Consider the following 23,220-nt stretch of genomic DNA (forward strand, 5'->3'; position numbering starts at 1 on the left):
AGCAGTGAGAGTCTGAGGGGACAACGGGGTCTTCAAGTGTTTAGGAACATAAAAGGGAAGGTGCTCAGAGGGACAGTCTCAGATTGAGTGACAGGAGCAGAGCATTGACATCTGTGTGCTTGTGGACAGTCTTCTATTTGGCTTTAGCCTGTGTGTGAAAACGCTGTGGAAGAAGGCTGGGGAACAAATTTTGACAAGCAATCTTTTTTATTGTAGTTTTTAAATAACTATTGATAGCTATATATTTTTTTGTAATTGTGGTATTTGTTCATATTTCTTTCTTTTACTGTATAAGTTAGTGCAAGCATATTGATCAAGTTACTGGTGAACGGAGGGGGGGATTCTTTTTTTATATGCATTTGTCTTTATTTTAGTTTTTTGCACTTGGTAGCCACAGTATATTTTTATTTAAATTAGCATTTTTTTAAATGCATTTGTTTAATTTGGTATTTTTCATTTATTATTTTATTTATTTTATATTTTCAATTGCTGCTATGGAAGTTTGCACGTGAAGCTTGCACAGTGGTGTAATTTAGGGTTGTTTTTTTTGTACAGTTTCTTGCAAAATTCACATGACTACTTGCTGGACATTTTGAAGACGAAAATGCATTTTTTTGTATTTTTTCAAACTGAACCAAAATAATAATGTGATATACTATAAAGTCACTTTAGAATAGTTAGGCCACTGGACATTTTGTGGATATTTGAAAACTAATACAAAATAAAATATAGGTATAATAAAGTAAAAAAAAAAAAAAGGAACATATGCCATGGTTCTATTCAGAGAAATGTTTCCGACTGAGGGCAGCATACTGAAAATCATCATCATATTCAAAATTTTGTAATTTTTATTTCAAGGTTGTTATCTTTAATATTTATTTATATGATTAAATCATCGACCAGTCCAGGATGTACTCTGCCTCTCGCCCAAAAACAGCTGGGATAGGCTCTACCATACCTGCAACCTTATTTCCAGGATGCATGGATGATTAAATCATCCTAATTAAAATTTCTAAATAAAATTTGTTTATCATATTATAAGCTTTGTGTTATTGTTAGTATCAATATAGTTAGCTTATCCTCTTTACATTGTGCTTTTTTGCTTTATTTTTCCCATTTTTGCAGGGAAGTTTTGGTTTAATTTGATTTCTACAATATGCCACAAGGCCAATAAAAAAGAAGTTGCGGGCCCCAGATTTGACACCCTTATTCTGAATCAAACTGAAAATGTATTAGTAATCAATAGCAAATCTTGTGTGATTACTTAATGAGTATTAGCATTGCAGTGCAAGTGTTACAGTCCTATTTCCCGAGGCTTAAGGAGTGTGCTTTTGCATGTTTTGACCCATGTGTGCTATACCAACACACACACACACACACACACTTCCTCTTCTGTGTGGGCATTGTGTGGGGCTTTGCAGTGTCATCGCTATGACAGATCAACACTGTCAGCCCAGGAGATCCCTTGGTTTGTTTGCTCTACTCCAAAAGGGGTTAAACTGTCAAGTTGACAACTCATAAGACCCTTAGACTCTGCCCTAGCGTCTCTCTTTGGCTCGCTCTCTCTTTTGCTACATGACTCCCCCTTTTCTGCCTCCCTCCCTCCCTCTGTCCCTCCTTACCACCATCCACCTTCATCCCCAAACGAGTGAAAATCAATACCAGATTGCCTGAGGACCACTGTTTGGTGTGGGCCTGACCCCTAGATGTCACCCCACTCGGCTGCTTTCATTACACATAGCCCGGTATTTAACTTCCATCCTGATCCCTCGCCTAATTAGTTTCGATAAGCTCTGTCTCTCTTTCGTCGTCTCCTTCTCTGCCCTCCCTTTCCCGTCTTTTGAACATTGTAAACATTTTGCGGCCTTTGAAGGGACGTTTTCAGGCTGGGAGTAATAAAGAGACAAATCCCAGCAGGCATTCGAAAGCCCTCGGCGGTTCTTGAGCCCGGGATTATTGTTTTGTTTGCGTAACAAATTTTTTAAAACTACAACGTAATTAGATTTGCACCCTCAAATTCAGTGAAAACAATAGGCTGTAACCGCCTTGTCCAAAGCTAATAGGACCCTGTGGTTGGTCCGTTTCCAAGACTGCACTGAACTACTGTATATAAACTGTAAGCTGATGTCACTTTGCGCACAAATAAGCATCCTATTTGTACATAGATCTTATCTGTAGCCCCTTTCACACAGAAATCACACACAATGTCAACGTTAGAGCTGTGACAGAAGCGCAATATTGCCACAACTGCATTTTCGCAAAGTACCAAGTCATAGTGCAATGAAATCATTAGATCTGTGTGGCATTCCCTTGCACACAGGGGACGTCCCGCCTCTGTTACTGCTCCCGTACTACTCAGGCTGTAACCGCCTTGTCCAAAGCTAATAGGACCCTGTGGTTGGTCCGTTTCCAAGACTGCACTGAACTACTGTATATAACTGTAAGCTCACTTTGCGCACAAATACACATCTTATTTTTACACAGATCTTATCTGTAGCCCCTTTCACACAGAAATTACACAAAATTTAAACGTTAGAGTCGTGACAGAAGCGCAATATTGCCACAACTGCATTTTCGCAAAGTACCAAGTCATATTGTAATGAAATCATTAGATCTGTGTGGCATTCCCTTGCACACAGGGGACGTCCCGCCTCTGTTACTGCTCCCGTACTACTCAGGCTGTAACCGCCTTGTCCAAAGCTAATAGGACCCTGTGGTTGGTCCGTTTCCAAGACTGCACTGAACTACTGTATATAACTGTAAGCTCACTTTGCGCACAAATACACATCTTATTTTTACACAGATCTTATCTGTAGCCCCTTTCACACAGAAATCACACAAAATTTAAACGTTAGAGCCGTGACAGAAGCGCAATATTGCCACAACTGCATTTTCGCAAAGTACCAAGTCATATTGTAATGAAATCATTAGATCTGTGTGGCATTCCCTTGCACACAGGGGAAGTCCCGCCTCTGTTACTGCTCCCGTACTACTCAGAAGATAGAAAATTGAAGAGACTGAGCCTGGGTCGTACACAAAAGTAAGGTGGACTCATTCTGCCTTTCACAGACTCTTGTTGTGTTGTTGTTTTATTTGTCAATAGCCTTTTTTGCACAGGCATCCCGCAAAATTGTCTGCACAGAACTCAGTAAAGCGGGGTATTGTTGTACCTGTGTACATACATATTGCAATCAGGTAATTAGAGGCAAAAACAACATCTAGTGTGATGGAAAGACTACTTGTCAGACAGTGACAATTGCTTTCAACAAAACAGGAATTTCGCAAAACAGTGTCGCATGGCCGGTTATGCAGGAGTCGCACAGAAAAAGGGCAAAAAAAAAAAAAAAGGCAAAATCAGAAATGGGGTGATATTGGCTTATTTTTTTTATATTTGTTTTGCCCTTTTTTGCCCACATCAGCAGCAATGTCTGCAGGTGTATATGTTTTTATTATTGTCTTTGTAAAATGCACAACTCGGGGTGCCGCCACTGCGCCAGGCTGGCCCGTCGACTACTGACAAGCCTCAACGACATGTCGGACCCCCTTCCCTTCTCCACCCCCTGGGGCTAAAATTACCCTCAGGAATGTAAACAAGAGTGCAGAGTAAGCACAGCTTTGCGCACCCACCACCCCCCACCCCACCCTCAACCGCCATGTCCATCTCCAAACTTGCCCTCTCAAACTGGGACAGTTTTGGAATAGCCAAGGTCGTCAGCCCGGGGTGTCGTAACCTCACTAATAGTCATTTGTTTTTGCATCGGGCCAAATAAAAACACAAAATGTATGTATTTCTTGGCTCCGCCCCTTTTGCATTGGAGCAGACAGATGGGCATTCACACCACTTCATTAGGTGTGTGGGGTAGCTGCGAGCGGTGGAGTCTGGGTGAAGAAGTTTACTAGGCCGGGCGCTGACATGTTGATTTAGTGGCGGTAACACGACTGCACTTCCAAAGGTGCTGACTTGGACGAAAGCCAGGCCTCTTTCCCCCCCTCCCAGGGACACGTTAGAGGCCGCGCTCTAATTTTGGGGCAGTGGTTTTTTAGTCTTGGACACTGAGGCCAGAAGGCCCTCCACAACAAACATTCACACCTGCTTTACTGTGACCTAACTTTATTTATTCGCCTCTCAGTGAAGACCAGGTAAAGTCATCTTCCCTGGGAATACAAATACCAAGTTTGCAGGATTTTTTTGCATCGTAAAGACTTCTGTCTTTGCTGTCAGACATCTAACGCTATGCAGTTGCACACTTGCTAATGAGTTACACTTCCTACTACAGGCCAATGAAATCATGTTTTATTTTGTTGTGATTTTAGAATAAATTTAGTTTTGCTGCCCTGCCAGAACTGCTTTTTTTTTGGAAAGTTAAAAGCAAAGACTTACAATGTCGTCTTGACTTTTTTTTTTCCCCAAAATAAATCAAGTGCCGGCAACCCCCAGAAAATGCATCTAATCTTCAAACCAGAGGACTGGCAATGTATAAAATATGTATTCTGCTAAAATTGATATCAGTTGAGAAAAATATACACTTAGAAAATACAGTAATAAGTTTAGAAGATACATTTCTATCTCTAAATGTGACCAAATAACTGTTGTGTTGTGTTTCCATGTAATGCTTATATGAAGGTTTTTTTATTAAAATGAATTGTTACATTATCATACGTCAAAATTGTGTCATAAAAAGGGGGAAATACATATATCAATCACAGTTAGCCAAACAGTCGTCCCTCACCCCTTTGGGGTTCAAACACCACGCCCTCAATCTGTTGCATTTTATTATTTTTTTAAATAAATGAATAATTGATGACTGTTTTGTGATTGACTATGGCCTTTTATTAGTCCAAAATATTGAAAGACATGCATGGTCACACGAGTTCAATTCCACCCTCGGCCATCTCTGTGTGGAGTTTGCATGTTCTCCCCGTGCATGCGTGGGTTTTCTCCGGGTACTCCGGTTTCCTCCCACATTCCAAAAACATGCTAGGTTAATTGGCCACTCCAAATTGTCCATAGGTATGAATGTGAGTGTGAATGGTTGTTTGTCTATATGTGCCCTGTGATTGGCTGGCCACCAGTCCAGGGTGTACCCTGCCCCCTTGCCCGAAGACAGCTGGGATAGGCTCCAGCACCCCCCGCAACCCTCGTGAGGAAAAGCGGTAGAAAATGAATGAATGAATGAATAGTCACTACCAGTCAGTAATGTTACCTTAATGAAACATTACCTTACCGTTACATTACCTTAACTTGCACTGCATGGAGTTAGCCATGAAGTATATGGATGCATTAAAAAAAACTCTGCTTTTAATATGTGACAAGATGCCTAGAAGCATCCTGGTTTCAACACCAAATTTTCATTTTTGGATTCAAAAATTATTTCAAATAACTGAACATTTTACGCATGTACTTAGTCAGTGGCTGACTCGGCAGGTACAATCTCCAAGCTAGACAAAAAAAAAGACTCTAAAAAAAAACTTCTTTCAATCAACACTGGTATCATTTCATTATAGTTGCACATTACTTACAGACACATGTAAGTAAGTCTAGATGTATACTGTAACAAAACCGATATGCTCTTTATCATTCCATTTGTGTTCCTAACTACAGGAGAAGCCAAACCACTGTATGAAAAAAGTATGACTTTCCCTAATACAGTATTTAATTGTGGACATACAGTATTATGATATAACATTACAAAACTATTTTGAATGGTTGTATTGCCTTATTCTATGATACAATATCACATTTCAAAGTAACTTTCTTTTTAAATAGAGCATCCAGTCCCGAGCATCAAATTACGTGTTTATCATGTGTGATTTGTATGTTTGGGTCCACAAAGCCTGCACGATATGAGGAAAGCAAACATAGCGAGTATCAGGCACACATCCTGTGACCTCACATATACACACAATATCGCAGACATGCATGCACACACTTAACACTCAGCTGGACACATCAGGTTTGCAGGCGCCCGGTCAGCCTGGCGCTGCCCTCACATGGCCAGATAGGGTTACAGTACAAACTGATGTTGATTAGGGCCACAGCTTCAGCGGGGGAGCATCCTAAATTGAAAACACGCTAGCCGCCAGGGTTAAGGGCAGAATTAGGACCAGGGCCTGTGCAGGCCAAAGAGGAGTCCCAAAATGGTTGTCCCGATGCCTTCCTTTGACCGCCTTTCCCCAGAGACTGGAGGCAATTATCAGCAAAGGCTGCTGGGGGTTCACAATAACAGGTTAAAGGAGCATGTATCCCCTTGGCACCACACTCCTCTCAGTCTACACGTCCAATCCCCACCATGGGGAGCTTAGAGAATACGGCACGTTCAGTGCCACAGGGAGTCTGTGAACAGATCTTCAAATTAGCACTATTACCACTATTTGGCTTTGGATAAAACTCAGTGAAGTACAAATATATGTGTATATATATTTAGTGGCCCTATTGGATATCAGAAGGGCATGTCAATCCCGTGCAATGCAGTTATTATTACCCCTATCATCATTGCAGCATGATACCACCATTGGAAGCCATTGCTTTAATAGAATTTTAATAATGTCAGCTTCAGGTGTTAATGAAATCTCACTCAGCGTGTCATAACTGAAGCGATCAAGCCATTTTCATGATGGAGATGGTTATTAGCGTGTGTGGGGGGGAACTCGGTTGACCATCTGGTGAAAATGTAAGACATTTAGAAGAAGCAGCATCGCATTGTAGTATATAGGAGTACCATTGTAAGTCGCAGTAGTAGTATTAATTGTGAAAATGTGAGAATTTAATAGGGTATTGCATGAATACCATGTTGATAAGTGGCTTATTTAGATTTATTTTAATAATGCATGATTTTAGTGTTTCATTCATTCATTCATTCATTTTCTACCGCTTATACTCACGAGGGTTGTGGGGGTGCTGTAGTCTATCCCAGCTCTCTTCGGGCAAGAGGCGGGCTACACCCTGGACTGGAATTGAACTCAGGTCTCCTACCTGTGTGGCCTGCGTGTTAACCACTCGTACACTGTGTAGCCCATTTTTTAAACATTAGGTTTGGGACCTAGTATTTTCATATTTACAAAAAAATACAGGCGGCACGGTGGTAGAGTGGTTAGCGGGCAGACCTCACAACTAGGAGACCAGGGTTCAATTCCACCCTCGACCATCTCTGTGTGGAGTTTGCATGCTCTCCCCATGCATGCGTGGGTTTTCTCCGGGTACTCCGGTTTCCTCCCACATTCCAAAAACATGCTAGGTTAATTGGTGACTCCAAATTGTCCATAGGTATGAATGTGAGTGTGAATGGTTGTTTGTCTATATGTGCCCTGTGATTGTCTGGCCACCAGTCCAGGGTGTACCCCGCCTCTTGCCCCAAGACAGCTGGGATAGGCTCCAGCACCCCCGCGAACCTCGTGAGGAAAAGCGGTAGAAAATGAATGAATGACAAAAAATACAATTGTTTACAAAATTGTTTAAGAAATATTATATATATATATAACATATAGTATATGCAATTAAAATAAATATTTACTAAATGTCATAACATTTTTGAAAAATCTTTCTAGTATCTCAAAAATACTGAACTAAAAAAAAAAAGGAAACAAGTTATTTTGAGGGGTTTGGGTGGGATCTTAGCATCTTATAAATATTTTAATATACAATATAATAAGAAGATACGCATTCAAAAAAATGTAACTAACAAATTTGACCAGGTATGAGGTCATCAGGTTATTATAAAAGTACGTGTCGCTAATGTGATTGGTGAGCGTTCCAATGATTGACTTCTTCCTTCAACACGAAGACTTTTCGGAAGGTTGCCAATTCAGCTTTAATATAGTATCCATCATTTAGCTGTATTATAAGATTCTCATCTGTTTATTCAGGTACAAATGTGTAAACCAGTTTATCAGTGAGCTGATTGATAAAGGGTCAGTCAAATTGTGTGTGTGTGTGTGTGAGATAAGATTTAAGGGAAGTGCGAGAAGGTTGACGAGGTAACGGCAGCTTTGTCAGTCACACTGGGGTGTGGGGTAGGGGGGTCAGGGAAAGTGATAATTTGCAATTGGGAGATAAAGACGGGAGAGTGTGTGGAGTGTGCTTCCTATAAGCTTTGGGGTTTATAAATGTCAGAGGTTAATTTGAAGAATAAATACATTATAACTCAAAAGTCATTTCCCAATAGGCTGTGTTCCAAATGTATATGGAAATTTTTATGATCGAATTAGAGAAAAGATTCCAGAGTGCATTGAATTTATTTATAAGCCGTTTCCTAGTAAGAAAGTCTCACATTTTTTGTCATAAGAAATTGCGAATGGATATTTAATTTTAGTTTTACAAATTTTTCAGGTGTTTTTCATGTGTTAGTTTTCAATATTTTTTTCTAAATGTTAACATTTTTATATTTTATATTATCATTACAATTAATATATAGCAATATAGTGTTATACTTTAACAATAGCATGATTTCTGAGTCATGTGCTGACCTATATGTTGTTGCTATGGCGATAAGATAACACTTGCTAATCTTCCTGTATCTGTCCCGCTGCTGATAAATTGCATGGATGAGCGTACATTAATGAAACATACAATTCACAGCCCTCAATCTGACCTCCCACTCCCCCTCACCACACACCCAATCACACTGACACACTCACACATCAGCACAATACACAAACTTCGCATAAAACACACCCTCCACCTCCAGCAGTGACCAAGACGAACCCCATCTACCAGTCAAGTTACATTTCCATACCACAGCGACAGAAAAGCATTAAAGTGTCCCGGAGAATTACGCTGGATATTTGAATCTTTACTGCCTCCTTGTCTAGAATAATTACATTTCTTGTGTAGCGTCCTGCATCCATCGCATACAGTCGGGTTGGTGGTTTACATGTCATTTGTCAGCCATAAAAACAACAAGGAGAAGTGGTGCTTGTTATTAACTTGGTCAGGGCAAGGTTAACTCTTCCATTCTAGTGCTGTTATTTATAGGAGGTAGGACTTAAAAGTAAAGCAGCGACGGATTATTTACCTGATCGTGTGCATGGATGCTTGTGTTATCATGATCAGGTTGGCTGACAAGCATCTACCGCAAGACCATTAAAACTCACACACAGGGTGTGCAGTGATCAGCTGCAGGGCCGCATCACCTGTCGCCAAGACCCTGGGTCAGTACGCCCCGCCACCCCTCACTCAAACAGCAACTCGGGGTATTATTTACACACAGGATCTTTGTTGTTCTTTGTGTTTTTAAAAATTATTTTTGAGAAATAGTATGTATGAACCTGGTTGGCAATGCCACTTCCAAGGAACACGATTTTTAATTGCTTTGTTTATTTTTATTATTAATATGCTGACACTTTCCTCACATTTTTGAGGCATTCATGAAATCTCTCAAAAAATTTAAAGTACATCAGGTCAGGCGAATAAAGTTACTCAGTAGCGGCTCCTTTAAATTTTAGCCCATGCCACCAGTTTCACAGTACAAATTTGGTGGAGACGTCAATTGTGACTGGAACCCATGGTCTTAAACAGGAAGTTGGCCATTTTGCTTTCATTTTGGGTCAAAAACGGGTTGCATTTCCGTCAATGGAATATTGCTAAGGATTTTAGGTGGTGTCATACGTTGGTTCACACTTTGATGATCAATCAGACAATCGACCACTAAACTGTAAACGTGAATAACTCTGTTCCACAAGGTCAGATATTCATTATAATTGGTAGAGATAATGAAGACAACACCTTGAAGCTATACAAAGGTCACTTCCTGAATTTGTCTCAGCACCGCCAAGTGGCAACAGGAAAAGCAAAAAAAAAAAAAAAAAATCCAATTAGGGCTGTGAAAAATAACGCTTTAATGACGGCACCTAATTTTACTCTAATTATGTTACAATATTTTGCGTAATTAACACATTGGCAAAATTATCCTTGACTTTTAAGGGATACTTTTCCAGAAAAAATGGTTTAATGGTCTAACTTTTAGGGCATTTGACTTTAAAAAAATGCATTTTAAATGTTCTTTTCTTGGAGTACCTCACAACCTCTAACCCAAGTCAGTTCTATATTTTTAAAGAGTCTTACCTGCTTTGCTGCCAGCAAAGAAAAGACTTAAGCTCAAGTTTGGCAGCAGTTCTTCTTGTCGACTGATGTATGGGTGCCGAAAACAAAGACACCTTTATGGCGAGAACTCAGGTGGAGGTCACCTAAATTATTGCTGCCGCATTTGTTTAAAATGAGCTGCAGTGGTATGCAATTGATGTATGGTGGCGTGTGTTCATTTATCTTGATTTTAGTGATAATTCATCAAGCTGTATCGTGTTTTGGACTAAGTATTGTTTTCCTTTATGAGACTTTTTATTCTACAAGGTGCCTCGCTCTCATTGAGCTACCATACAGTAGTCTGCTTAGCACCTGCTTTAAATGTGACCAAGCACCCGCTCATTAACACCAACCTAAGCAAGGCTTGCAGTCAGAGAGTGAACACCCCCCCACCTTTCCTTTTTTATTCCCCTGAAATTAGTCCACGTTTCACCAACAACAATTTCACCAACTTGTTATGTACAGCAGCGAGGTGTTTATAGGGAAGATGTGGTGTATATAATAAGCACATGCCACTTTAAAGCCAGCCCGCCCACTTTTGCGTAATAAACCACAATTAGCCGAAAAATTCAAAGTGAACTGCCGCCCGCTTAGTCATTACAGCGCAGCGAGCGTCACTCACAAGAGGTGGGAAAACTCTTAAACACTGACTAAGAGATTAAGTGGTTGAATTCCTATTGCATCGTGGCTGTGTAAACCCCTACATTATCAGACTAAAAAACCTTGAAAAAAAGTATATTTAATAATGTCCTATCATCTGTCTGTCTGTTAATGAAATACAGTGAAAGTGGGCACATATCAGACATATTACAAGTGGTGATTAGTCATGATCAATTAATTTGAAAACTATGATTAATCAGATTAAAATGTGGAATCATTTGACTGCCTTTGTCGTAATACTTATCAGACAAAAAACCCTTACAAGTGGTAATTAGTTATGATCAATTAATTTGAAAACTATGATTAATCAGATTAAAATGTGGAATCATTTGACTGCCTTTGTCGTAATACTTATCAGACAAAAAAAACCCTTACAAGTGGTGATTAATTATAATCAATTAATTTGAAAACTATGATTAAGTAGATTAAAATGTTGAATCATTTGACTGCCCTTGTCGTAATACTTATCAGACAAAAAAAACCTTACAAGTGGTGATTAGTTATGATCAATTAATTCAAAAACTATGATTAACAAGATTAAAATGTTGAATCATTTGACTGTCCTTGTCGTAATACTTATCAGACAAAAAAAACCTTACAAGTGGTGATTAGTTATGATCAATTAATTTGAAAACTATGATTAATCAGATTAAAATGTGGAATCATTTGACTGCTTTTGTCGTAATACTTATCAGACAAAAAAAACCATTAAAAGTGGTGATTAGTTATGATCAATTAATTTGAAAACTATGATTAATCAGATTAAAATGTGGATTCATTTGACTGACCTTGTCGTAATACAAAAAACCCTTACAAGTGGTCATTAGTTATGATCAATTAATTAAAAAACTCTGATTAATCAGATTAAAATGTGGAATCATATGACTGCCTTTGTCGTAATGCAGAATGTTTATTCCAATTATTAATTCAATTTCCTGTTCTCATGAAGCAACAGCAAGGGGAAATGTCTGGTTTGTGTTGCATACATTTTTATTCATAGGTAATTTTCTCTTGATTAAACTTCAGTGCAAGGATCTACCAAACATTTTTAAAGTTACATTGTTCATAAATATTAACACAGAACCAATATTTATAGTTTTACATACATGAAACAATTCTAAATTGGGGTTTATTATTGATACCAATAATTATTGGCACGATATCAGCATAAAAATGGAATCCGATTTTTTTCCATTTTTTTTTCCTGAAAAACGATATTTTTTTAAATGCTGTATACAACACATATTTGTTATTCCAACACAGGAGATATGTCATATATGGCACATATTAGTATCGGCTGATATCAATATTGGAAATTGAGCATTGTACGATATTGGCATATCAGTTTTTTGCAAAAAAAAAAGGCCAATATCGGATATCCCTAATAATTCTAAATACATACAAATGATGAATGAAGGGAATACATGAACATTTTATGTTACTTTTACCTTAACTGAAGACATGACTGTTCCTGAAGTCATGATGTGACCACCACCTTCTTGTTTTAAGTTAGGTGAAGAATCACGTAAAAGTAACCTTGAATGTTCATGTATTCCTTTCATTCATCGTTATATGTATCGAAAATAGTTTTATGCATGTAAGACTCCAATTGTAAAAATGTTTTTTTGGCTTTCTGTAAAAGATCAATTGGATTTACATGATTTCTTATGGCAATAGTTGATTCGGTTAATGTCCGTTTTGGTTAGAGTCGAACCTTCTGGATGGAATTAATTCCACTAACCAAGGTTCCACTGTACAAAGTTTTCCTATATAATATATAGTGTTGTTATATCATTATAAATGATTAATTAAGAGAACAGCAGACAAATGGCATCATGAATCCAAAAGACGCAAGAACCAAGAAAATATGTAGTACTGTATACCACATAATACTCATGACAGTTGGGAACTGTCCATGACCTGAAACCCCTTTTGGAACCCACCCCCTGAGTTTTGGAAAGTCAGCTATGGTACAAAATCCTACTAAATATCGTGAGAGGCTCATTCTATACATTACTGTGTATTTTTACTATATACTTTGAAATAGTTTGACTTCCAGCTCGACCCTGAGCACTCAGTGTTGTTATTTCAATCCCCCAGTGTCTGCTTCTTCCTCAGTCCTTTAGGATTCATTGCGAGTACAATTCAAAGTCCATTTATTTTCTTTACCGTATGGAAAGGGCCTTGGTGACACGGCTCCTCGCTGTTGATAATTTTTGCGTGTTTCAATTTACGCTCACCCTCTCCTCTACCAAGGCGGCGACGTGATGTATCGTCTGCTGCTGCCTTATCTGTTGATGTACAGTTTTAACCTTTCCCTTCGCTCGGTGTAGCCCCGTTCTTCAGCTTTTTTTTTTTTTTTTTTGCAGCCTCCTCCCTCCACTCAAAACAAATCTGCACAAAACACAGCAGTTGAATAAAAAGAGGAGCGCAACCCCTGTTCAAAAGTCATCTAATGTAAATGTTTAGGTTTTGTTTCCATAACATTTCCATATTAAGACTTGGCTGACATGTGTTGCCGTCCACCATGGAAACGGTGGGAGTTTAGGGTAGTGAGTGGTGGGGGGGTGGCTGTGTTGAGAGGCTGAGGTATGTGTGTGACATTGCGGTGAACTTGCGGCGTGCATCTGTGGGCTTTCTCCGGGCCTGCTCGCCCATAGATACAGCACCGTAAATCACACACAGTAAAAGTTAGAATGCAGGGATGGGGCACAGGACAGGACTGCTATTTGGGCCTCTCAGAGATGGGAAGGTGGGGGTGTTGTGTGCTTATACCCTGACATATTTTTAATGCGTCTGTAAGTAGAATAGCGCCTCAAGGCCTTGTCAAATGGCACCAGACTGTACACAGATATACAAGCGCTCACATATGTTGGAACAGTAGGGGCGGTTTTTAATATACGCTATTAAAATATGCTGTTGAAGTTGTAGGGGTTAAGCTTGTAGGTGTCTTTTAAGTGCGTATAAATCATAACCATGCAAAAGATTTCCCAAAGTTGATATTAAAACCACACCATGGGGGGAGTTGAAGGCTGTATTTCAACCTGAATTTGGCCCCAGATGAAGTTTTTATGCACTTTACCTCCAAGCTGAACTTGGCTAGCGCCATGTGGCCTTTTTTGCCCACTTCCTGTCAGGGTCCCCGGAGGGTCCGCAACGGTGTCAAGAGTGTCTGGGACGGCCGCACTGTCAGCGCCCTGAATCTTTGCTTTTGCATGTATAGACACTCTGGGTTCAGAGTTCAACTGTGACATGTTTTTATGTGTGGCAGCTTGCGTTCAAAGAAAACTCCACGAGGCAGAGAGAGGCCATTGGTGAATCTTTGGAGTACAATAAAGAGAAAGATGATTTATTGTCTTTGAGGATCGCCTTAGTCTCTTCCTGGTGAAGAATTCTCCATTTGCCATCAGTGTCTAGAATCGCAGACAGCCAGATTTCAAAGTGATGTCACATTTAGGTTTTGTTTGAGAGTCAGCAACAACAACTATTGTTGACTAGCTATTTAGTTTCCTGTGTATCAGGAGTGAAAATGGTGAATGACGCGACATCCAGATTGTTGTTGGATGTGTAAGTAATCAATGGTAATGGTAATGGTTTAATTTCATTTGAACATGCATCAGATTACAATTGAGTGCATCCCATAATCAGTTCACAGTTCCACATGTCCAAAAGGAGTAGGAAGAAGCAAAGCTTATTAAATCCTACCCCTCCATCTGGTACTTTTACAATCAGTAACTGTTACATTTGTTCACTTCCTGCTTTCTATAATACAGTTTAAGGTTTTTTTTGTTTTGTTTTTTTAAATAATGCATCTCGTACCGAAGTACAAGGTGATATGAGCATCCAATGACATAATGGGTACCATAGTAAGTGTCAATATAGTGATATATATAGCACATCATGACTGGTTCAAGACTCTTCATCCTTGTATTTAGCAAACATCAACTGCTTGTATTGTTTCTTGAATTGGCTCATCGTTGTGCATTGTTTGAGGTCCTTACTCAATCCATTCCATAGTTTGATTCCACATACTGAAATGCTATGGCTAGCATAACGTAGTCCTAGCATAGAAGTGTTTCAAATGTAGTTCTTCCCTGAGATCATATTTCTCCTCTCTTGTAGAGAAGTATTGGATGACATTTTTAGGTAATTGGTTGTTTTTAGCCTTATGCATTATTTTAGCTGTTTGAAGATGAACTATATCAGCAAGTTGAAGTATTTGTGATTTTAGAAATAAGGAGTTAGTATGTTCTCTGTAGGCGGCATTATGAATTATCCTTACTGACCTTTTTTTGAGGTCCTTACTCAATCCATTCCATAGTTTGATTCCACATACTTGTGTAGCCGATGTAGAATATCAGTCACGTTTATGGAAACCAAAGGAGAAGTAACAAAAAACATTAAATATTAAACAAAAGCTGTTGCATAAGTTGCACATCAAGCTCTGTCTGCAAAAAACATGCTTTTTGGTGGGATTTTAACACCTTTGGTGCATTTAGTGTTTCCAGGTAAAACACCTGCAGTGGCAGTTGCAGGTTCAATCGTGTCACACGCAAGAACCCACTGTGCACCAAGGTTTCAATGATTGCAGTAAACTTCATTAAATGAACCGCACTCGGAGGGCAAAGGCAACACGGCCACAGTTTGTTTTCACTGAAGCAAAGGTGACAAGTGTTAACGCACATTTAAATAGTCTCAACCTGATTTCTTAGCTGCTTGGAAACTCATTACCCGTACCTCCTGGGAAATTCACAGCTCACCAACTCATTTTTCGGGGGGGTTACAAAGCAAATCTGAATGAAACAGCTGGATTTCGTCGTGCTGCCAACACATGCGGTGCTTAAGTCTGAGGATTCGCGCTGAACTCTGCGTGGTCTGCCATATACTAAAGGCTTCCGATGACAGGTTTCCGGAGTCCTTGGTGGTGCTTTGTTATTTCACATATTATTGCTATTTCCCTGCCATTGTAATGTGATGAAGTGTGTATCACCCTGTTAGGGAGATCTTTATCTTGTCGACCGGCTGCGTTTTTTTGTCTCAGTTTCCTGGATTGTGATCAAAGACTTTCAGATGAGTCTCACTGGTAGTGCATCTTTGTAGCTCGCATGCTCTGCTTTTTATAACACTTTTTTTAAATCATGCTGTCATGACTCATTTCTTCTCTGGTGCCTTAGATTCGGACCTGGTCTCGTCATCTACTGGTACGGGTTTATAGGAGAGCTGGACTGCCAGAGAGACAGAGGCATCCTTCTCAAAGACTGCTTTCCTACGGACATCGTCACCCTTGGCCACGCTGCCCAGCAGGACTGAAGCCGGACTAAGAGGGTGGGTGTAGACTTCGTAAGGAATGAGAGTGGCGGATGGCGAGGCAGGAAGGGAAGGAACAGTAACACCGGACCGCCGGAATCCGGAAGTAATTTAGCTTTCCTGCGTGGAGATGACTTGCTGCCCTGAACTCCAACTGACCCTAGTCTTTGCTACCTTTCTCACCCCTTTGCTCAACTGTACAAGACCCATGGAGGCTTTCTTGGTTCTCCCGGTTTCCGGTTGGCCCCTCTGAAATGGACACCAAGGGTAACCTCGAGGACCAGTGCTGGACACAAGGTCCTTCCTTATCACACCCAGAGTCCTGGCCTTTGTCACTCCTTCCTCTTCCGTTCTGTAAGCAGATAAGTGAGGTGCGGTTCATGGGGGTGGTTGGGAGGACGACTGGCTTTCTCTCACCTGCGTCACTCAGTGCTCTCTCAGTCACTCTCCAAACGGATAAACAACAAATGTTGGCTGATTAAGACCGTGGCCTCACTGTGACCTCTTTCCTCCCAAACTATTAATTTTGTTGCGAGATTTCTGTTAATTCATCTTCATATTGGCTTATTAATTGAGGGGGCATTATTCGGCCATGCACTTCTATGTCTGCTTTTTAGTGCGTCTTTAGAAATTAGCAAGCTTATTAAAACGTCATTATTTCAATCATTGCTGATTGACTTCGAAACTACTGAAACCATTCAATGAACCTCAAATTTTAACCAGTGAGCATTTGTAACTTGATATTTGCAGATGCAGATCCCAAATGATCAAGTATTTTTAAATAAATAAAGTCTGGGTAGAAGTGGCACAGCGGTCGAGTGGTTAGCGCGCAGACCTCACAGCTAGGAGACCTGGGTTCGGTCCAACCCTTGGCCATGTCTGTGTGGAGTTTGCATGTTCTCCTCGTGCATGCGTGGGTTTTCTCTTCGGGTTTTTTCCTCCCACATTCCAAAAACATGCTAGGTTAATTGGCGACTCCAAATTGTCCATAGGTATGAATGTGAGTGTGAATGGTTGTTTGTCTATATGTGCCCTGTGATTGGTTGGCGACCAGTCCAGGGTGTACCCCGCCTCTGGGAAGACACCTGGGATAGGCTTCGGCACCCCCCGCGACCCTCATGAGGATAAGCGGTAGAAAGTGAATGAATGACGTCTGGGTAGATTGATAGTCATCACGTTATGGTAATCTGTAAATGTTCAATCAAGGCAGCTGTTGTTTGTTTCAGAAACATCTTTGGTGAAGTTATGATATCGTTCCTAGATGAGGATAATGTAGACTATGAAATCTGGTTTGTTATTTGAAACAAAATTGTACAGTCAAAAGTTCTGTGTTGTCAATAAAAACTCTGAAGTGTTCAATGCATATGTGTAAACGTAGAAGTTGTAAAACTGACTGTTGGGCAAAACATATCTTTACAACCCCCAAATTCTTTTAGAGTGGACTCTAATGGAAGAAACATTACTGGACTCCTGTAAAAGCAAAAGCAAAAAAAAAAATGTGACCGTAAAGTTGACTGATGCTTTTAGAGGAAGATATGCATTGCCTATAGGGTTGCAGTCCATGGAAGCGGAAGTGAATGGTAAGAACAGTAGATGTTTAATATTGTATAGTGTGTGACTACTATCGACCCTTTGATGTGTGTATATACAGCGTCAACAGCTACTGTAGCTAGCTGTCTATATCTATCGAGTAGCTTGCTAATTGGATATGTAAGTTTTTCTTATATGTCTAGCCAGCTATATTTCTACAAACCCGCTATATCATAGACTATATACACTATATATTTGATTGTATTGAGTCACTACTTTACGTTTTACGAGTCCTAACATTTTTACTATATAGTATCTGTCTGTATGTGTGCCTAGCTAGCAAGCTGTATTTCTAGCAAACTGTTAGCTAGCAAATATGATAATGATATATATTTTTGAGTTTAGAATTTTCATTACGTGTAAAACTAATTACACGTTAAGAAAATGTATTTACACTGTGTGTTTGTTTAGATAGCTATCTACCTAATAGGGTATTGAATACATGGTTATATTTGTTTGCTTTTTTAGTAAAAAGTTAATGTTGGACCATTTCATTCTTAATACAGGATATAATGTATGTATGTCTAGCTAGCAAACAGTTATTTATGTTGATATAAAGCTAATGCGATGTTTGTATATTTTGTGGGTTACAATTTTAGTTAGTTTTACAAGTTTAAATGTTTTTCTTAACACTGAATACGTGATTTTTTTGTTTGTCTAGCTAGCTATCTTTTTTTGCAAGCCACTATAGTTAGCTCCATAACAGGATATTGAATTTGTGGTTATGTATTTTTCAGGTAAAAAGTTCAGGTTTACCCACATTTTTCTTAATGTAGCACATACTTTGTAACTGTTGATGTATATGTTTATATCGAGCTAGAAAATATCAAGTAGAAAATATATGTTTGGTATACAACTTCTCAACTCGGTCCCGGCATTGTAGAATTGCCTGGTACTGTTTGTCCCGCCTCTGTTACTGCTACGGCTGTTACGGCTCTGGTACTGAAATCGGTAAATTAGCTTTAGGCATTAGGCATAAAAAGGCCGTCTTTTGGAGGCTGTGTAAAACAGGCTTTTATCTCCACTGTCCCTAATCTACTTCACTTCCAAAACGGAAGCTAGTGCGACCTTAGAGAATAAAAATAAGCAGTTCTATATTTGTTCTGTGCACTCACGCAGTCCGAAAAGACACGGTATGTGTGCTTGAATACCACTGAGGTGTTGCTTGATTTGTTACCCTTAAACCTCTAACCCTTAGCCGGCTCCCATCCAGGCCTTGATCCCTCCACGAGGAGGCCACCGGGTCACTGCTGGGTCACCAGGCAGCCATGGCTTACCCTCCTTACCCCCCCTTCTCCTGGTGGTACAAAACAACTGTCCCCATGTGTCCCGTTAAACTCAAGCCTATTGCCTGCCCGTGGAATGCTTAGACATCACTTTATGGCTCCTGTCGGACACAAAAACAGGGCTATTTTACTCACACGGGGAAAATTCTCAGTTGAATACAACCAGAAAGAAAGAGAAAAAAAAACAGCAGAATCAGTTCCTCTCAAGTTTGGAGCCTTCCTGCCATTGTTTTCCAAGATGGCTGTGGCACAAAAGAGGAGTCGGGGTCAGCTCCTATAAATTAGCTTGCGCACACAATGCCAACTAAATACTGCCGCTCTCAAAGCTCACTTCAAAGTCACGGCAGCTGACAAGATTCCACGACACAAGCACAAATATAGAAAAAATAGCCTCAGACTAATTATTTATAATAGCAGCTCTATGGGCGCTCTCCAAATAAGGCCAGTTGGCAGGGGTCATGTTATGGACATCCACTGAGGAAATGAGACAGTGTTTCTCTTTGAAATATATTTTAGTACACACTGGATATGTTACATTTTATTAATGACATGTTGTCAACAATGTCCATGTTATAAATGGAGTCAAATATTAATATATACCAGGGGTCTCAAACACGCGGCCTGCGGGCCTTTGAGGCCCCCGCCTTGATATGAAAGTTTAATGTTAGTTAAGTTTGATATGTACCCAGAAAAAATTATTACGTTTGATTAATGTTCATGTTAAAGGTTAAATAACTGTTAATAGTTACCCTCCCTATCCATGTGGAAGTGGTAAGTTTTTGGCTATTTAAGTTTAAAGGAAATAACTTGAAGGCTACTGTTTAGGTTGCTAGCTCTCTAGTTTGCAAGTTAGCATGTGTCTCAAGACCCTGCAGTTGCGCAATATGTTGTAAATAAAAAGAGTATAAATGTGACTATAGTCGTGTTTTGTCATGTCTACAGGGCTCTAATAATGCTTTGTTCATTTTAATCTGAAAAAATAATTTGTCTACCCACCAACTATATGTGGTTTCTTAAGTTTTTATTATTTTCCGTTTTATTATTATTATTTTATTTATTTATTACTGATTGATTGGTTTTCTTTATTCTTGATTTGTTTATTTTTTTTCATCTTATTTTGTGTAGAAAAATAAAAAGTAAGATATTTGAGAACAGTGGAATGTTTTATCAGAGCTTTTCTTGTAGAAAATTGGAACCATAGCGAAGTTTTTTAATTTTTTTGTTTTTAATAAATGCATTTTTGTTTTTTTTTAAACCTGATGCGGCCCAGTCTCACCTAGACCCGAGCTCCAGTGGCCCCCAAGTAAATTGAGTTTGAGACCCCTGATATATACATATATAAAATGGAATCTGGTATGCATTCTGTTAACTTGAAAGTCCACACAGTGATGGCCAATGTGATGCTAACCACTCGGCCAGAATACAAGACATTTAATTTATTTAATAACTAACTAATCATTTTCAAATTAGATGTTTTCCTTGCTGGTCTTTTTGATTGGGTTTTAGCGGGACATGCATGTCCTCTAAAAGACTCAAAAAAGGCAGTAATATAATGAGATCATATATTTAGCACAATTTTTGACTAAATTCTCCTGAGACCGGATTGGTTTGTTCCAATATCCACTATGGGACCTCGCAGATGTCCATCTTGGGTTCATGTTTTTTTTTTTTTTTTATATATCTCTTCAAGAAAACTGCTGAATAGCCCGTTGAGATTTCACACAGACTTGAAGCAAAAGGTTTCATTCCTCCAGCAGACCACCAGACAGACTTCCTCCACGCTTCTGTGTTATTTATGTGGAGAGAAACGCCGCTCTGTTTCTGCCCCAGGCAGCATGGAGCTTTTAGTCAGGGATCCTCTCTGCCAGGAAGATATCACAGGGTGGAAATAAATAAAAGTTTTCCTGGAAGAGCCAGAGGAACTGTTTTAAAATTTTATATTTAAAGAAAAAAAAGGAACTGGACGGTGACTGGGGGGGGGGCAGATATAGTATGAAGGAAGGATTTTTGTATTTTTAGGAAGCTGTGGCTGCCTGCTAATCAGATGTTATTTAAAAACAACAATGGGGCATGAGAACATGAACTGGGGGAATGAAAGAGGCCAAGTTTGACTGACAGGAAGAAAGTTTGATGGGAAAATGAATACCATCGGGTTAGCTCTATACTAATTATTAACATCCAACACTGTAGTTCCTCAATAGTGGTTTACAACCTAATAGACACCATGTTTCAATTATTGCACAGTTTTAATCAGTGTGCAGTATTAAATGTCATGTAAAGGCTGGGATTAGTTTTGTGTAAGCACCACAGTGTTGTCCGTGCGCTCCACAATGTTGTGTGTGTACACGCTACATAATATTGTGTGCACACTAAACAATATCATGTGCATGCGCCGCAGTGTTGTGTGCCAGCTCCAGTGTTGTGTGTGCGCTCCACAATGTTGTGTGTACACGCTACATAATATTGTGTGCGCCCTCCACAATGTTGTGTGTGTACACACTACATAACATTGTGTGCACACTATACAATATCATGTGCAAGCACCACAGTGTTGTGTGTGTGTGCTCCACAATGTTGTGTGTGTACACGCTACATAATATTGTGTGCACACTAAACAATATCATGTGCATGCGCCGCAGTGTTGTGTGTGCGCTCCACAATGTTGTGTGTACATGCTACATAATATTATGTGCGCCCTCCACAATGTTGTGTGTGTACACACTACATAATGTGTGCACACTATACAATATCATGTGCAAGCACCACAGTGTTGTGCGTGCGCTCCACAATGTTGTGTGTGTACACGCTACATAATATTGTGTGCACACTAAACAATATCATGTGCATGCGCCGCAGTGTTGTGTGCCAGCTCCAGTGTTGTGTGTGCGCTCCACAATGTCGTGTGTACACGCTACATAATATTGTGTGCGCCCTCCACAATGTTGTGTGTGTACACACTACATAACATTGTGTGCACACTATACAATATCATGTGCAAGCACCACAGTGTTGTGTGTGTGTGCTCCACAATGTTGTGTGTGTACACGCTACATAATATTGTGTGCACACTAAACAATATCATGTGCATGCGCCGCAGTGTTGTGTGTGCGCTCCACAATGTTGTGTGTACACGCTACATAATATTATGTGCGCCCTCCACAATGTTGTGTGTGTACACACTACATAATGTGTGCACACTATACAATATCATATGCAAGCACCACAGTGTTGTGCGTGCGCTCCACAATGTTGTGTGTGTACATGCTACATAATATTGTGTGCACACTAAACAATATCATGTGCATGCGCCGCAGTGTTGTGTGCCAGCTCCAGTGTTGTGTGTGCGCTCCACAATGTTGTGTGTACACGCTACATAATATTGTGTGCACCCTCCACAATGTTGTGTGTGTACACACTACATAATATTGTGTGCACACTATACAATATCATGTGCAAGCACCAAAGTGTTGTGTGTGCGCTCCACAGTGTTGTGTGTGTACACGCTACATAATATTGTGTGCACACTAAACAATATCATGTGCATGTGCCGAGGTAGTGTGTGCGCTCCACAATGTTGTGTGTACACGCTACATTATATTGTGTGCGCCCTCCACAATGTTGTGTGTGTACACACTACATAATAATGTGTGCACACTATACAATATCATGTGCAAGCACCACAGTGTTGTGCGTGCCCTCCCAATGTTGTGTGTGTACACACTACATAATATTGTGTGCACACTATACAATATCATGTGCATGCACCGCAGTGTTGTGTGCCAGCTCCACAGTGTGTGTGTGCTCCACAATGTTGTGTGTACACGCTGCATAATATTGTGTGCGCCCTCCACAATGTTGTGTGTGTACACACTATACAATTTCATGTGCAAGCACCACAGTGTGGTGTGCCAGCTCCACAGCTACATAATATTGTGTGCACAATAGTTCCACAATATGCACACTCTTTGCATGTTCCACAGTGTTGTGTGCACTCGCAACAGTATTATGTGCACATTCCACGATACTGTGTGCACTTTCCACCAGTGTGTGCATGTTCAATGCACGCTCCACAGTGTTGTGTGTGCGCTCCACAATGTTATGTGTACACGCTACATAATATTGCGTGCGCCCTCCACAATGTTGTGTGTGTACACACTACATAATATTGTGTGCACACTATACAATATCATGTGCAAGCACCACAGTGTGGTGTGCCACCTCCACAGTATTGTGTGTGCACGCTACATAATGTTGTGTGCACAATAGTTCCACAATATGAAACACTCTTTGCATGTTCCA

The 23,220-nt window shown here is 39.9% G+C and overlaps 1 protein-coding gene across 2 annotated transcripts in view; it reads left to right on the forward strand.

Annotated features, from left to right (window-relative positions):
* The window catches only part of cdin1 (CDAN1 interacting nuclease 1), an 82,587-nt gene extending 64,474 nt beyond the window's left edge, over positions 1-18,113 (forward strand). For both annotated transcript variants that reach the window (XM_078796077.1, XM_058091414.2), the window contains exon 12: positions 15,913-18,113. In XM_078796077.1, coding sequence (XP_078652203.1) covers positions 15,913-16,048 — 136 coding nt within the window. In that variant the 3' untranslated portion in view covers positions 16,049-18,113. The remainder of the gene's footprint in view (positions 1-15,912) is intronic.
* Positions 18,114-23,220: the final 5,107 nt, after the last annotated feature.

The sequence above is a fragment of the Doryrhamphus excisus genome, linkage group LG14 (genome assembly GCF_037039965.1).
Source record: "Doryrhamphus excisus strain RoL-2023G ecotype Guam linkage group LG14, RoL_Dexc_Guam_v1.1, whole genome shotgun sequence".
NCBI classification, from domain to species: Eukaryota; Metazoa; Chordata; class Actinopteri; order Syngnathiformes; family Syngnathidae; genus Doryrhamphus; species Doryrhamphus excisus.